Source organism: Pinus tabuliformis, chromosome 4_2 (assembly GCF_031772625.1).
Source record: "Pinus tabuliformis cultivar Carrire ecotype Pingquan chromosome 4_2, CPIR1, whole genome shotgun sequence".
NCBI classification, from domain to species: Eukaryota; Viridiplantae; Streptophyta; class Pinopsida; order Pinales; family Pinaceae; genus Pinus; species Pinus tabuliformis.
The window spans coordinates 12,067,516-12,085,586 of NC_142304.1; the positions used below are offsets into that span (position 1 = coordinate 12,067,516).

The window sequence follows — 18,071 nt, forward strand, 5'->3', positions numbered from 1 at the left end:
AACAATAGTCTATCCAACAATGATTCAAGTAGATATGATCCACCTTTTCCACAAAATAATATCAAACATGAAAAATAGGTACACTATTGAAGCACATATATAGAGATTGAATTAAAAGCTATAACTTACTAAGACCAAATTTTGACCACCTCTAGATACATGTATAAAGAGATATGATGAGCAAATGAACTTGGTAAGGTGGACATCGTCATAAAAGAAACATAGTATCCTATATAAATCAATTAAGACCATATGAATGTGATCATTAAAAGAGATAAGGTGCATGTTTGACTCAGATAATTGTGAAAAAATTGATATATGGAAGAAACCTATTATTTGTGATTGGGGCTAATTCTCTAAGTTTTTTCTAGTATTTTCAATATGAGGATGATATTTCCCAACAGTGGAAGGCAATTCCTTCTCTTAGAAAGTATACCAAAATTATGGACAAGGAATTCTCACCCAAGGAAAATACCATGAGATTCATTAGAAATCCAATAGAGGTTGGTATTTTCCCTACATGTTGGTTTCCTATAAAATAAATGATATATAAACTATCACAATTTTCCAAATTTGATAGTATTTCTCTAACTATCTTTATTCCAGTACATATTTATTTCTGAATTATGAATAAATTATAAGTGAACTAGGTTGGGTATATTCTTTTCCTTCACTTTTAGTTGTTTAATGAATACAAACCTTCTCCCTCATGGTATGTTTGATAAAATTCTAGAAAGGAATCTATATTTCATTAATCAGATATGCAATTACATATATACAGGGGTATTGTCTCAAGATAGAAAAACTATCTTAGACATACAATCTGTTGGTTGACAGAATATCTCAACCACACACAAAACTAGGGAAACCACTCCTATAGAATAGGAACATACTCTTTACATAGAAAATCACAACTGAGACAAGTAGGAATTAATATTCTAACACAACCCCTTAATGAGTACTTGTGTCGATATCTATGTGCAAAGTCTAGTTGTGGTCAAACATAACAATAATATGTTGATTTCCATATAGAGAAGAAACCATCCACCGGAATGCATGGGTACTAACCACTGTAACCAGCAGTCTTGTAGGATGTCCTTCGCATACATGATTCTTTCAACCATTATAACTGCACACCTGTACCTATAAATCCCTTTCCAATATCATCATGGGTTTTATCGGATTATCCGTAACCATGCTCTGGGTTTTATTGGAGCACCCTCAACCATGCCGCCAAGGGCTCTCAGCCACCAAGGCTAAACACAACCACCAAGGCTCAACTCAGCCATAAAGGCTCACCACAGTCGCTCTGAGCCACAAATATGCCACTAAGGCAATCCAGCTACTTTGGGCCACAAACCTGCCACTAGGGCACACCAGCCACTCTGGGCTACAAATCGGCCTCTAGGGCACTCCAGCCACTAAGGCTCACCAAAGACCTAACTCAACAAAGCCAAGGGTTTTCTCGGCTAACCCTAAACGATGCCAACAAGAATCTCTTTCCCACTTCACTCTTACATGTGGTTTATGACTTACCACAAATAGACATTACAAATACAAAGTGGTTTTTAGATTACCACGAACTGTATGGGGGTACACGTGCCTTACAAGGATTACAACACAACTCCAACTTTTGGAGTTATCAGGTACATATTTTATAAAGACTACTACAAAACATTCTAAACTAGCTTACTAATAAAATGTCTGACTCATAATACATCATTCTAGTGAGTCTATTCCACAAACTCACACTAACTCACACAGACTTTCACCTAGATGTCCATCATCATTTAATTTCCAGTGTCGTTGTTGCAAAAAAACAATATTTATTGCATTTCAACACTTCAATTTTTACCATGAGCACCTTCAGTCTCTCTTTCTTTTTCTAATTTAATTGTCTTGGATTCACATGCACGATTTGTTAGAGTAACTAATTCTAATAAAACCATTCCATTGAATTAGATAGACTCAATAGTTCTAATTCCAAAACATTTATAAATACGACATTAATTTGTTTCCCATTATAGTTTTTTTTTTTTTTTTTTTAATGCAATTCTAACAGATTGCACTTTTACATTGAGTTGATTAGCCTCAATGTGTTTACCTTCCCAAAATCCAATTCTCTCATGTTGATTTGAAGAGAAAGAAGAGGGTGATAAAACTCGGTTTGCATGAGCAAGACACTGGCTAGATCTCCCTTTTCTCAGCGGCCAACCTCCCCCCATGGCCTTTTCCTCACGCTTCTAAAATGTTTCATTCACAATCTACAAAATCAACAACGCTTCTGAAATGTTTCATTCACAATGTACAAAATCAATAGCCCGCATCATCTCCCACATACAAAGTGCATCATCGAATGATAACTCCCAAGTGCATCATCGAAAGACAACTCCTGGTGAAAGAGGACAAGCAACATCCGAAATGTAAAGAGAAGACTCTCGGCGCCAATCTGAGCCAACTTCTTGAATAATTGGATGTAAGTCAGCTGCAATATTCTTCCCATGGCTACTAATTGTTTCATCACACCAACTGGACCTTCCATCTGGAAATTTGGTCGCATTCTTCGGAGAAGACTTCTCAAAGCACCAGAATGCATCTGCATCATCCTCAAAAAGAACAATGAATGGAGATAACAAATCACTCATACCTCGATGGTGAAAATCCCAATGTGTATTTGCATTCTGAGGACGTGGTGTTGTGCGTGCTCCCTCTGTTTCATATCTTCTCACTGAATTCTGTGCTGCTCTGCTTGCTCAGGGCCGGGTCTGCTATTCTGCTCATGCACAAGTTCGAGATCGGGAGCCTGCTGGATCTGGTGCAGAGGTTCAAGGTCACGGTGGCGCCTGTCGTGCCTCCCATAGTTCTCGCCTTTGCCAAGAACACGCTGGTGGAAGGCTACGATCTGTCGTCCATTCGGATTGTGATGTCCAGCGCTACACCTCTCGGAAAGGAGCTGGAGGATGCATTGAGGCTACGACTTCCCAAAGCCACTCTTGGTCAGGGATACGGTATGACAGAGGCAGGACCTATGCTATCAATGTGTCTGGCCTTCGCTAAGGAGCCCTTTTCGATGAAGTCTGGATCGTGTGGAACAGTTAGAGAAACTGCAGGGGCAAGCTTTCGAATTTTACGAGAATCCCTACAAATCTTCAGAGGAGAAGGCCTAGGACCCTGAAGTTCTTTCCTGGCCGGCGCTCCTGAGTTGGGGCACGCAACACTCAAATCTCATTGTCCATCACCGGCCTTGGCACACCCAAAACCCTGGTTTTGTTAGAAATGCACAAAACAACAAACCGTCGCAAGACTCGTAAAATCGATCACATCGGATAACACGCTGTCAGATTTGATCAGTCGGGCGAAGCGAAATTTTTTGCCGAGTAGGTCTCTCACTTCCCTATTCTGACAGATCTGGGATGAGCACCATTGGCCGCAACCTCTTCTCATCACCGACCAGGATGCTACGAGCACAGGTGCACTTATCCACGCAACTCACAGACTTGAGTCACATTGCAGCTCTGTTTTGCACACTCATTCTGCTCGTCTAATGCTTCAAACAAAGGCTTCAAAAACATAGAAACCAGAGATCCGCCCGAATCCAAATCTTGAGCCCCTTGATGATGGACAAACTAAAAACTAAAGAAAATACTTGTCTATTTCTTCAGTCCAAGACGTGCCAACCTTCCTCAGTGCAGGGCGAGCAGGCTTTGATACCATGTTAAAATTAAGGAGAGAGAATATGAGATAAAATTAAGAGGCTCTAGAATGCCCAAGCACTCAACACACTATGGATTTATCTCAGTCAACCCTGAATCTCTGATACCATGATAAAATTCTACAAAGGAATATATATTTCATTAATCAAATATGCAATTACATATATACAGGAGTATTGTGTCAAGATTTGAAAACTGTCTTGGACATACAATCTGTTTAAACTAGAGAAACCACTCCTATAGAATAGGAACAAACTCTTTACATATAAAGTCACAATTGAGACAAGTAGGAATTAATATTCCAGCAATGTTTCCATTTGGGAATTTTTTCCAAATGAAAACACTGCCTTCAATAACTCACACATAACATCTATATTTGCACAATTTCACCCAACTTATTTTGGTGTAAGTTTAGATTTTTTTTTTTATAGCTATCGCCAAAATCTCCCAAATTGCCTTTCCAAAAGTCTTCGTAGTGATTTTTAGGAATATAGCTTAGTCCACTTTTTGTTGGATAAGTTGTGTTGCAAGTGCATTCTTCTTTCTTTTAGCGGGATTCTTTTAGCGAGATTTAACAGGATTATTTTATAACGTCAGATTTAAAGCCCGTAACATAATCTCCATCTTAATAACCCACATATCAAAGTTCTTCATATCTAATCCTCTCCTCTTGTAATCTCAAACATCTTGAGCTCGTAAGATAATTTCCATCTTATTAGACCATATATCAAAATCCTTCTCAATAAACACATGTAATATCAAATGTATCTTCATCTTAATAGCTCACATATCAATTTTTTTCTCAAAGGTTTTGAGATAGCTCACATATCAAATATTTTCTCCATAAACGTATGTAATCACAAACGTTTTGAGCTCGTAATATAGTCTCGACTTTAATAGCGAACATATTATAGTTCTTCTCTATAAACAGTGGGAAACTATTGTTAAAGCCTCCTCTTCAAATAATAATAAAACCCCATTTTTAATCAAAACCACAAAGCCAAAACAAAATGATGGTATAAAATTCCCTTTTATAACTCTATATAAACTTTCATGAACCTTTCAAAAATATATTCTGAGGCAGTTTTCAATATTACCAAAACAAACCTTTTATAAACCTGTATAAAGTCTTCATAAACCCCTGTTTATGAAAGCTTTAAGAAATAGTTCAGGCATGGTCTTTGACTTGAAAAAAAAAATTCAAAATAAATTATTTTCAAATTTTTAAAAACCTGCTCACTTCAATAACTCTTTAACGAAACTCTTTTGTAAAACCTTTCGCATGACCTTTTTACTGATAGTAAAGGCCGCGTCAATTTGAGAATGATGTGAAGTTTGCCTAAATCATCGCATTGTCTTTCTTCATGAGATGAGATGGTTTACCAAATGGTTGCATTGTTTTTGCTTCAAACCTACCATGATTATCATTTTTAAAAGTCGCAGTCTTTTTCTCTTCGCTCTTTTCCTGATAGCTCCGCAGGCTATTCTTTTTCGCTCCGTAGATACTAATTTGATGGGATGGAAAAACAAAAGAGAAAAAATACAATTTTCACACAAAACATACACGAGTTGCTCTTCTTTATTAAACACACAAAAAAAAACATTTCAGCTAAACTGGCAGAAGGTTGTGGTGATAGCAAAGTTCGCTCTTTCGAAGGTTCTTTGCCTCGACTTACACGTAAATATTAATACCAGACGAAGATCAAAGTCAACAGTAGACGACTTTGTCGTATTTTCATTTATGCCATTGTGCTGAGAGAACATAATCGGTGACTCGGTATTGGATTAAAACTCCGTTCAGCACTCGAATCTTTAATAACATTTTCCTTCATTATTCTTTGGGAAACTGAATCTTTGGGCCGTTCTACAACTTTTCAATGGAGACCACCGTTATTACTACAGTATTTAGGCGCGTAAGCTCCACTTGGAAGAAACCGCCAATGTAGAATAAGCAACCATGTAAATATGTTGACAGAAAGTTGTGATATATTTTACTGTCATAGTTGAGTAGGATAATTGCCACTTCAAAATTTCAATAACTCTATGTTGGGGATTTTTCTAGTAAAATCCCAAAAACAAAAAAACTAAAAACACATAGGTAATGTTCTGTTTTCTTCTTTCCACATGATCTTTTTGCAGAGGGAAGCTTTAAAAAAAATGACTGAGAACAGAGTATTACATACCCAGAAAAATGCTGCTATTCATTAAACATAAAATGTCTCATACATATTCATCTTCTTTTACTCAGAGGGATTCATGCAAAAATACATTTAACAAAACTCTGTGTCCACCTGAGAATTTCTTTTACACGGCTGGTGTGTAAAAACCAATTTTCATTTATTGCTGTAAAAACCCTTTTACATTTACTGGTGTAAAACTATTTTACTCATACTGCTGTAAAATAAATTTACATATGCAGGAAAATTTTACATTACATTCAAAAAAAAACTTTACTCACACCATACGCTCTTGCTTCTTTCCCTTCATTTGGGCAACCAACAAAAATTACATTTCAACCTCTGTTCACTGCTGTGAGTTTTATAAAATACAAAATCATTCACCAAACAAAACTCCCGTGCTTCTTCACTTATGCACTGCTGTGCAATATTTACCTTGATTCACGCTGGTCAAAAAAAATCCATCGCGCATATGCGCTTCCCCTTTTTTTGTCTTTATGCACTGCTGTGCAAACTTCAAATCTCTTCACAAAAATCAACACAGCAAATCTCTTCACAAAAATCAACACAGGTTCTTTGCTGCAGCAAAACTTCATTTCAATATTCGTTCCCTTTTTGTTATTCACCCGTGCCTGTGCTAAGTGGCTTCATTTCAGAATGGTCACGCACAACAAAAAAACATAACCTATATTATGTATATGCAATAAAATACAAATATAACTCGTAAAATGCATATTTACTATGCCCATACCTTCGGTATAAAAAAAATTTAATATTCTACCAACCATTTATGAACAAGGTTTAAATTCCATTTAATTCCCTTTGCAGACACGACCAGCGGTCAAACTCAAACGTTTGATTTACTCCACGCAATGTATTTAATGTTGGCTCGTATGCAGGTTGAAACAATCAACGACGGAGAAGGATGAAGCGGATCGGACGGCGGTGGAGGATTTCGGGAGGCATTTTTATGCTGAACTTTAGGCTCCGAAATGTCAGTTCTGCTGACGTATACAGACGACCACGTGGCTGAGGATAATTGAATCGGGCTCGATTATACGGAAACTGCTCTCACCGCAAAAGCGGTCCGAAATGCATCAGGCGGTTTGCTGGTTTCGCTGAGCGGTTTCGAGGTTGTACGTGCTTGCTGAGTTGGCTGTCATCGTTTTCCATGTTGCGTCCACGGTGCCTGCAGTTGGAATTAATATTCCAACACTCCCCTTTAATTTCAACTGCTGGGCATTCAATCATACCCAAACACTTCCTCACGTAGAGGGATTCACCAACTGCTGTTACAAAAATATCTTCCTCACATAGAGGGATTCACCAACTTCTGTTACAAAAATATCTTCCTCACATAGAGGGATTCACCCACTGCTTTTCATGCAGTTCCACAAACAATCAAAGTTGTCTTCCTCTTAACAGAGGGATTCACCTAAGACTGTGCTGAAGAGCACCTTCCTCATGACAGAGGGATTCACCTGGGACTGTGCTGAAGAGCACCTTCCTCATGACAGAGGGATTCACCTGTGACTGTGCTGAAGAGCACCTTCCTCATGACAGAGGGATTTACCACTGTATGCTAAAAAGCATCTTCCTCTTGACAGAGGGATTTACCATACTATGCTGAAAAGCATCTTCCTCTTGACAGAGGGATTCACCAAAAGACAACAGATCTTCCTCTTAATAGAGGGATTCTCCAACATGCCTTCTTCAGAGGCACTTCAATCTGTCTCTTACATTCATTTAGCACATACGCGCTGCAGCGTATTGCCTTTTGTTTTCTCAACAGAACAACTACAAAGATTTCACGTTGTTGTGTTTTCTTTGCATTACATTTCACTTGCGCTACTGTGCATTCCCTTTCTGTTGTTTTCACAATAAACAACAACCAAAACTTCACGCTGCTGCCTGCTCCCCTTCATTGAATACAATCACACTGTTGCTGTGTCTCACTTGCATTTCAGATGCAAACAACAAAAACTGCATTTACATTTACTGCTGTAAAGAAAAATTTCTTTTACATGTGCTGTTGCCCATTAAATTTCGTTTCTTCAACAAAAAAAACTTCATGCTGCTGCATTTTTCATATTCAACGCCGCCCCTTTTTCTTCTCCGCACTTCTGTGCATATTGCATTGCATATGTGAAAAAAAAATTACATTTTTCAACACCGCTGCATATTACATTTCAGAGGGATTAACAAAAAGATTTCATTTGCACTCTGCTGCGCTGCAATACATCCTCCACGCAATCTCCATGCCCTGCAGACTTTTCTTCTCTGCTTTTATGGCATATTTAATTTCATCTCTCCCCTATAAGAATATTTTCATCAAAGAATGACTGTTAATCCAGTTCAGCAATTATAATTAAAAATTACAGGCTCCCCTTAATTGTATGCATCATCTTCTTTGAGCAAAGTTTTCTCAAAAGAAACTTTGATCGACTAGAGAGCTCAAGGGACTTTCAGACTGTATTTCCTTCTTTCTCCATACTTGTGTAACTTTTTTCTTTTGCATGGGTCTAACTTGCATAGGAGCCCATGTTAAGTTACAATCACGTGCCATATGCCCAATGTTATGACACTTGAAACATTCTACATTGTTCATGAATAAGAATTCATGATTTCTTCTTGTAAAATTATTTCTTGGAGATTGTCGGAGACTACAGCATCTATCTCTATGAAATGCTCTACAGTCTTTTTCCATATGACCAAAGTTTGAACAAGAGTAACAATAACCATAAAATGAACTTTGGTACCTGGGAGATGGAGGTTTCCTTGATGTACTTCTGAAGCCTTGCTGCCTTGAGATTCTTTGATGATAACCATTGCATCTTGCCTCTTTGACATCAGCTACATTTCTTCTTGGAGCTGGTTTTCTGCTTGGAGTAGGATTTCTTCTATTGTAGCCTTGATCTTTCTCCTTGCCTTTGCTGGAACTAGGAGCATCACAATTTCTTTCTGGCTTCTTTGCATCTCCTTTGCTTAAAGCATTTTCATTCTTGTTTGAGGGTTCACCTACATACCCAAGTCCTGATTTATCAGATGGAGATCTGTGATAGCTGATCTTGTCATCCAAGGCTTGAGAGCTCTTCATGATTTTGTTCATCCCTTCAACCTTTTTCCTGAGGAGGACAATCTCTTCTTCCAATCTTTCACACTCATTATTTTTCTTTGCAAGTTGTTCCTCAGTTTCTTCTTTGCTACGAGTAGCTTCAACTGCTACTATTTTAAGAGAGATGATGTCTGTCTTCATTTTGAAGATTTCTGCTTGACTGCTCTCCATTTTCTTCTCAGCTTCTTGTGCCTGCTTCCTGGCTTCTTGTAATTCAGACTTAAGGGAGGAGACCTCTACCTTGTACTGTCTAATCTCTTTTACAAGTTTGTTCACTCTCTTGTGCCTTTGTTCAAGTTGACTTGTCAAGACATCTTCCTACTTCTTTGCTTTATTCAATTGATTTGTCATTGATATGACTTCTTCATGATGCTTCCACTTGCTTTCATCAAGTTCCTTCTTAAGCTTGGCAAGCTCTTCATCCCTTTCTTTTACTTGAAGCTTGATGAGGTCAACATTCTCATTTTCAGCTTCTATGATGGGTTCAGAATTTCTTTCTTCACTGATGCCCATGGTCAGTGCTCCCTTTGCATGAAGGTCATGAAGTCTGTCCCATATCTCCTTTGCTGATGAATATTTTCCTAGATTCTTCTTTATAGAATCGGGCAGTCCATCCAAGATTATTTTTGTTGCTTGTGCATTATACTCCTTGGATTCTTTATCCTTCTTGCTATCATCAATCACTGATTCCCAAATTTCAATCCCTTCAGACTGTAAGAAAGCCCTCATTTTTATTTCCCATATATCAAAGTTCACATCGAACCTTGGAGCCTCAAATAGAATGCTTTTAAATAAATTGTTTTCTATTTTAGTAGAAGAGGGAGACACAACCTTAGGAGGATTGGAGGCTTTCTTCCTTGACCTTGCCATTCTTAACTATTTTTAAAATACCAGACTGTGTTTTTAAATGACTCATTGTTTCTTCAACAGCAACACAGAAAAATAACTTTTAGGAATCCTTGGGTTCTTTTGCCTGAGACTTCACTCTGTTGGAGAAGCTTTCTCTGCTGCAACAAGAATCTTTCCTTCAGCTTCTTACACTTTTAAAGAGCCTGAACCAGCTCTGTCACCATCAAAGAGCCTGGACCAGCTCTGATACCACTGTTGGGGATTTTTTTGGTAAAATCCAAAAAACAAAGAAACTAAACACACAGAGGTAATGCTCTGTTTTCTTCTCTCCACAAGATCTTTTTGCACACGGAAGCTTTAAAAAAAATGACTGAGAACAGAGTCTTACATACCCAGAAAAATGCTGCTATTCATTAAACATAAAATGCCTGATACATATTCATCCTCTTTTACTGAGAGGGATTCACCCAAAACTACATTCAACAAAACTCTGTCTCCCCCTGAGAATTTTTTTTACGCTGCTGGTGTGTAAAAACCAATTTTCATTTACTGTTGTAAAAAACCTTTTACATTTACTGGTGTAAAACTATTTTACTCATACTGCAGTAAAATAAATTTACATATGCAGGAAAATTTTACATTACATTCACAAAAAAAAACTTTACTCACACCATACGCTCTTGCTTCTTTCCCTTCATTTGGGGAACCAATAAAAATTACATTTCAACCTCTGTTCACTGCTGTGAGTTTTATAAAATACAAAATCATTCACCAAACAAAACTCTGGTGCTTCTTCACTTATGCATGCAATATTTACCTTGATTCACGCTCGTAAAAAAAACCCATCGTGCATATGCGCTTCCCCTTTGTTTGTCTTTATGCACTGTTGTGCAAACTTCAAATCTCTTCACAAAAATCAACACATGTTCTTTGCTGCAACAAAACTTCATTTCAATCTTCGTTCCCTTTTTTTTATTCACCCGTGCGTGTGCTAAGTGGTTTCATTTCAGAATGGTCAACGCACAACAAAAAAACATAATCTATATTATGTATATGCAATACAATACAAATATAACTCGTAAAATGCATATTTACTATGCCCATACCTCCGATATAAAAAAAATTTAATGTTCTACCAACCATTTACGAACCAGGTTTAAATTCCATTCAATTCCCTTTGCAGACAGGACCAGCGGTCAAACTCAAACGTTTGATTTACTCCATGCAATGTATTTAATGTTGGCTCGTATGCAGGTTGAAACAATCAACGACGGAGAACGATGAAGCGGATTGGACGACGGTGGAGGATTTCGGGAGGCATTTTTATGCTGAACTTTAGGCTCCGAAATGTCAGTTCTGTTGACATATACAGAGGATAATTGAATCGGGCTCGATTATACGGAAACTGCTCTCACCGCAAAAGTGGTCCGAAATGCATCAGACGGTTTGTTGGTTTCGCTGAGCGGTTTCGGAGTTGTACGTGCTTGCTGAGTCGGCTGCCATCGCTGTCCATGTTGCGTCCATGGTGCCTGCAGTTGGAATTAATATTCCAACACTCTAAAAGCGTGACCGGGATATTTTCGAAAAGTCTAAAACGTTGTGAGCGTTTGTCAACCTTGATTTTACTTCGTACCATTCTAAAGGCGTAGTAACGTGATACAAACTACCATCATTATTAACATCACAGCATTCGTTTAATCCATGCATTGCAGAATAATATTCCACGGAGCTTTTTAGATTTCTTAACAACTGATGTGCATTAGGTTATGTCTTCCAACCTAAATTTTGTTGTCGACGGCTAGCTGAGGTATGAACCTTATGAAGACTGCGGTGCTTTAGCGATAAAAAAATAATTAAATTTGTCCTGACAAATTTGTTTGTTATACATTTCACTTGGTAATGCAGCAGAGAATTGTTAATCTCGTTTGCTGTCCGTTTGACTAGGTTTCAATGTAGTGGAGTTATGTCAAATAATAAAAAATTTATAATACATAGAAATAGAAATCAAACATTAAAATGATTGAGTGTTATTTTTATTTTATTTATTAGAGTTTTTTTAATGTTGAATTAAGGTTTTTGTGATCTAAGTTTTTTGAGAAGATTTTTCAGAGAGAGTAAATCACATTAGAATACATTTGTCAACTTGTTTAGAACCAACAAGTGTGGTTTATGGTCAGAACAAGTTGAAGATCAGATCCCAGTTGCATGTTAAATATATAGAACAGATCATGCAACAGTTATTTATTGGACTACTTACATAGAACTGCTAACAGCTATATTTGACTGGAATAAGGCTAATTTGACTAGACGACAAGGAAATAAAATAAGTCAGTTATATATCTATTATTATATGTATATGTTTAATGAATAAAAGTCAATTAAATACCCAAAAAAATTAATGTTATATAATTAAATATATAGTTAGTTAATTGTAAATTAGTTTAATATAAAAAAAATAATGAATTTAATTAATTTTAATTAAAAGGCGGCATATTAATATAAAAAAGTTATATAATAAATAATTAATATTATAATAAAGTCATATAATTAAATTATAATATATGAATTTATTATAGTATTAATTATTTATTATATAACCTGTTTATATTAATATTTCCCTCTTTTAATTCAAATTAATTAAATTCATTATTTTTTTTATATAGAAGTAACTTACAATTAACTAACAATATATTTAATTATATAACTTTAAAGTGGTTTAGGTATTTAATTGATTCCTATTAATTAATAATATACATATAATAATTGATGTATTTATTTACTTGTTCTTATCCTCGAGTCCAATTAGCCATTTCCCAGTCAAATATAGCTGGTTTATGTACCCTGTCTAATATAGTGGTTGCCTGGTCAAAAATAGCCATTGGATGATGTGCTTTATATATTTAACATGTAGTTGGGATCTGGTCTTCAACTTGTCCTGACGATGAACCGCACTCATTGGTTCGAAACACGTACAAAAATGTATTCTAATGTGATTTACGCCGAAAAATCTTCTCAATTTTTTTTTTTAATTAAATAATTTTAATTTATTTTAATTTATGATCTACTTAGATTTTGATGAATCAAATACTTGAAAACACAATTTTTTTTTTAAAGATTGGGTGTAGTTTTTATTAATTATTGTAAATTTATTTTAATTTTCCTCTAAAAGAATCAAATATTTGAAAACGCAATTTATTTTTAAGTGCAAAATTTGAAAAAATGTTTGCACTTATATTATTTATATTTATAAAATTTGATATCAATATTAAAAAAAAAAAATTACTACAAGTTTGATAATACATATTACTAAAGGTGTTAAAAAAATTTAGTATTAAATTTTGATGTCATATTGATAATACTCATCATATATATAAATGGATAAATAGATACAAATTAGAAAAAAAATTGGTTGTAAATATTGAATATTTATATGGTTATTAATTTAGAATCTTACCTTTTGATTATTTTCCTAAACCATATTAGATATAGATTTTCACATTTTTTATATAAAAATATGAGATTCGAAACTTATATCAAAGTTTTAACACAACTCTTTTCTCTACCATTGGCAAGTTCTATAATGAGGTGTAATATAAATATAAAAAGTATAATAAAACTAGTATCCCTGGTTATGATAATAATTGTAAAATTGCTAGAAAACGTATTAGTGATACTCCTAACAGAACCTTAAAATTTGAAAAGATAAATACATACTAATATTTTACTAAAGAATTAATGAATACTATATAATTAGAAAGTAGGAGTAGCTATTTCACCTATCTAATTATGGAAGAAAATTGTAATCCATAAGATTAAATAAAATCATTTGATTCTGTTGAAAAGTTCAAATAATTCCATTAAATACTTCGAGAACACCATGGACACCATTTTGTGTGGAAGTAATGCTACCATGTCATGTGTAGTTGTCATTGTGAGTCCTTAGGCCTCGGTCTAGAAAGGTGTTGATTCCTATGTAGTGACTTGGAGTTATGATCAAGATGTGTCAAAGTGAGTGTGTTATGTCTTTTATATATGTAAATGTTGTTATGAATAATATGATAGTGTATGACTTGTGTTGGGAGTTGTCGGTCTAGAAGGTGTTGATTCCTATTTAGTGACTTGGTGTTATGATCAAGATGTGTCAAAGTCAGTGTGTTATGTATCATAGTGTATGACTTCTGTTGGGAGTTGTCTTTAGTGGGACTTTTTGGATAATTTGGCTGAAAATTTTGAGGTGAAATCTTGAATTGTGTTATTTAAACTGATTTTTTTACTGTATATATGGATTAAGTACCCTTAAAAACCCTTAGGGCACTTAGATTGCGCAAGGGTCTAGATTTTAGAGAAATTACACTGGAAAAACCCACTTGAAAAGCTTCCAAAAAATCACCCTAACTCTGTGCTTATCTGACAATTTCTAACATAGTATCACAATTTTTAACATGGTATCAGAACTCATGTGAGCCTGACTCTCTCCAAAAAAATAGAGGAAAATGAAAAAATCTGAGGATTAATCCATAAGATTAATGTGCATATAGTAAGAGTAGATTACTGCATTCTACTGTGTGTTTTGTGTGGTGTGATGTTTGGGTATCTTTCCATTAGGTAGCATTGGATCATTTTCGCTATTCGGAAAATCAAGTGACATTTTCATAAGCTGCGTAGTTGGAAATGGGTTATGCTGCGGAAATGGCCAGGGCTTTTTTGAACCCGCTGTGAGACCTGAGCCGAGATCGAAACATGGTGTGGAGGTGGATCAGATCCTACACATCTCCCGGTGATTCACCACGCAAATTATTCACCACTCATTTGCAGGTCTTCACAGCACACTGTTAGATCGGAAGATCGCAATTGTAAGGATCGATCAATGGGCGTTGGTTTAAGGATGGATCTACCGAGGCTTCTTGTAGATGGAGGCGGGTCTCGCTTTTTGCTTCTGTGGGGACGAAATCTCTGCACCAGAACTTGTTTTTTTCTTGCTCATGTTACACGCTGCGATGTCTGGCATCGGAGATGGATACCCTGGGTTCCGCGAGATCTGAAGCAACGCTACGTAGCATTTTTAAACCAGGAAAGTGTGATAGAAATTTCTTTAAATTTTTAACAGAAACTGGATTTAAATGAAAAGACTCTTGCAATTCAAGATCAGACGGAAGAACTAATGGAATCATGATAAAGTGATCTGTCATTGGTGCAATATGTTTGTGTTCACAACAGATGGAGATTTCATACGCGAATCGATCGCAGGGAAAATGCTGTGTTTGGCGTAGTTGACAGTGTCTCCTATGGGATTCATTGTGAAGCTTACTTCGGAGGCTTAGGTCGTGGCGGGATCATGGAGAATTGTCAGTTGTTGCTGCAATGTTTTGAGAAATTGACTCTGTGTTTTGTTGAAACCAAAATACAATCCATATGCATGGTCCTAAGTCACGGAAATTGGTCAAAGTAATAGACACAACTTCCTTTCATAAGCATGCAAAATGCAAGGGTGAGAGATGTGGATCTCCCAGCTGATTCGATTTTTTTGATCTTGTGTCCAATGAGCAGCTTGATGTTGCAAAAGCAAGCGTATATCTGCATATCAAAAGGGGCATCCAGCAATGGTAAGGAAATATCAATAAACATTTTAAGGGCCTTGGGGAAGTAGGCTGAAAATGATGCAGACAATTCAGTTTTGTCGAAGCAGATGGGAAATCCAACCTGTTCAAAGCTGATATTTTATATAGGCCGAGTCTTGAATTAAAATGGCTATGGCAGCGATGGACGTCATCTATGAGCTTATATCGAGTCAATATTTAGTGTTTAATTTGGGTCTCTGTTTTAGGGTTTGGTATAAAAGTTATCATGCTTTTATTTTAATTATAGTTAGACTAGTCATGGAACAGAAAAACATCTTTCAAGTTAATGGTTCTCGAGGCTTTTTAGTTCGAAGAGAACACATTATTGACTTGGTTATGTTGCGTTTGGTATATACTAATGTATCTTGTCGTTTTTAATAAGCTCAGTGCATAGATAACTTACTTATATAACTAGGAGTATGTAAAGGCTAAATTAATATTTGGAGATATCATTCTATCATGGACCATCTTATTACTATTATGATAATTACAAGGAAATGCTGCATAAATAAAATATTTCTTTTCTGTTATTTTGTTGATTATAGAAAATATGTTCCTATTATTCCTAGAAACAAAATCTATGGAATGGTTCCTCTCAAGTTGAATACTATTGTGACAAAGTTGTATGAAAATGTTGTTTCCAATGTTAAAAACATTGATGGTTAATTGAAAAAATTAAATGCAATATTAGAGCAAGGCAAGGGAAATCCTTATTCCCAATCATTTTTGGCATATACATTGATCAACAAGATCTATTTTTGGAAGAATCAATTTGTGTTGGCCCCATAATCACTTATGTTTTCATAACCATCATCCTTTATGGTAATGATATCATTATTTTGATAAGGAGTCAATGTGATAATGAAAAAAACAACTTAGAATCCTCCAAGTTTTCTACTACAAGATGGGCATGATTGTAAATAACAATAAAACTAAGGTTATGATAGTTAAATATAAAAGTATCACCTATGATACTTTCATTTATTAAAAAATCTCTTTCGAGGATGTTCCTTCATACAAATATCTAGGGATCAACATCCTTCATAAGACCATTTGAGTTATAGAATTGAGAAAATAATAAATTGAGGTTACAAATATTATTATGGAATTGAAAACAATTATAAGTGAGAATATCTTTACATTTGATATTATAAAATATCCCTTTTCAAATTTCATTACTCTTACTACTTATGGATGAGAGATGTGATGGTGTAGTAGGTTTAGGTAGTTTTTAGGGAATATTCAATAGATCCTAGAGTGGTTTATAACCTATAACCTCAAGATTAAAGGAAATCCTTGCTTCCTTGTCCTCCTTACTGAAGCAAGCCTTTTAGCCATTAAAAAAATGACTATGAATATGTATCTTATATAATAGAAAAAAGCATACAACATGGATGTCAATTGGTTTCCTAAAATAGCTTCTAAATCTAGCAAACTCTACACATTTAGCTCAAGCAAGGGTGGAATAAGTATGCCAAAACTTGGTTATACCATTCGTTAATAAAGGTGGAGATCATCTTACAAATCAAAATAATATTAAAAATTGTTAGTTTTAAATTTAAGGAGAAATTGTAGGAAATTAAAGAGCTGAAGGGAAAGAGGAAAACTAAGATATTATAAGTAGCAGATCAACCCCAATGTCGAAAAACAAAATTATCATTTTGTGCTAAATAATGTTAAGAAGAAAATAAAAATTACGTTGAAAAGGGAGAGGAGGAAAGGCACAAAATTTCACATAAATAAACAATAACATGAGTTGCAACTCTTATACTGATCACAAAAACTGAATAATTACAATGAACCTAATGATGGGGTATTTATACTTTTTCAACTAGAAACTGACTTAAAATAACTTCAACATGCATACACACCTTAAATTCGACTTTACTCACACTTGACTGAGTTAGCATACATTCTAAATTTATACAACTCTACATGTAGTAGTAATTAGCTATCTTTAACAAATTACCAATATATGAACTAATTCTCATGAAATTCATAGTATAACTGGACATTGTTTAATTCTCAAAATAACTTCAACATGCATACACACTCTAAATTCGACTTTACTCACCCCTGAATGAGTTAGCATACATTTTAAATTTATACAACTCTACATGTAGTAGTCATTAGCTATCTTTAATAAATTACCAATATATGAACTAATTATCATGAAATTCATAGTAGAACTAGACATTGTTTAATTCTCAAAATTCCATTATCTGAAATACTCTCTCAGTTGTGTGATTGTAAGAGAATTAAAGATAAAAATAACTTTGTCTTAAATTATCTATCTTATATTCACATTCGAGATAAATTTAAAAATAATTTTCAGATTACCATCTTTCTCTACTCATATGTCAAAATAACTATAATAATATAGGAATGCTTCTCCCACTTTCTTTAACATAAAAATAAAATGTTAAAAAACCCAATTAATCTATGATCTTTATAAGCCCTCGTAAACCATATCAATCCTAATAAATGTCAATAATCATTATTATGTCATCATAAAACTTTAATTATTTTTATTATGTACATAAGAAAAAAACGTTATACATATCAATCACGGTATATATAAAATAATTATATGTTTATA

The 18,071-nt window shown here is 34.9% G+C and overlaps 1 protein-coding gene across 1 annotated transcript; it reads left to right on the forward strand.

Moving 5' to 3' along the window:
- Window positions 1-2,623: 2,623 nt before the first annotated feature.
- Window positions 2,624-3,175, forward strand: LOC149168133 (4-coumarate--CoA ligase 2-like). Its single transcript, XM_089424822.1, has one exon. The coding sequence runs from the start codon at window positions 2,624-2,626 to the stop codon at window positions 3,173-3,175; it is 552 nt and encodes a 183-aa protein (XP_089280948.1).
- Window positions 3,176-18,071: the final 14,896 nt, after the last annotated feature.

Bases quoted from the DNA above. Each gene is read 5' to 3' on its own strand.
- LOC149168133 (XM_089424822.1), top strand. From the start codon at position 2,624: ATGGAGATAACAAATCACTCATACCTCGATGGTGAAAATCCCAATGTG.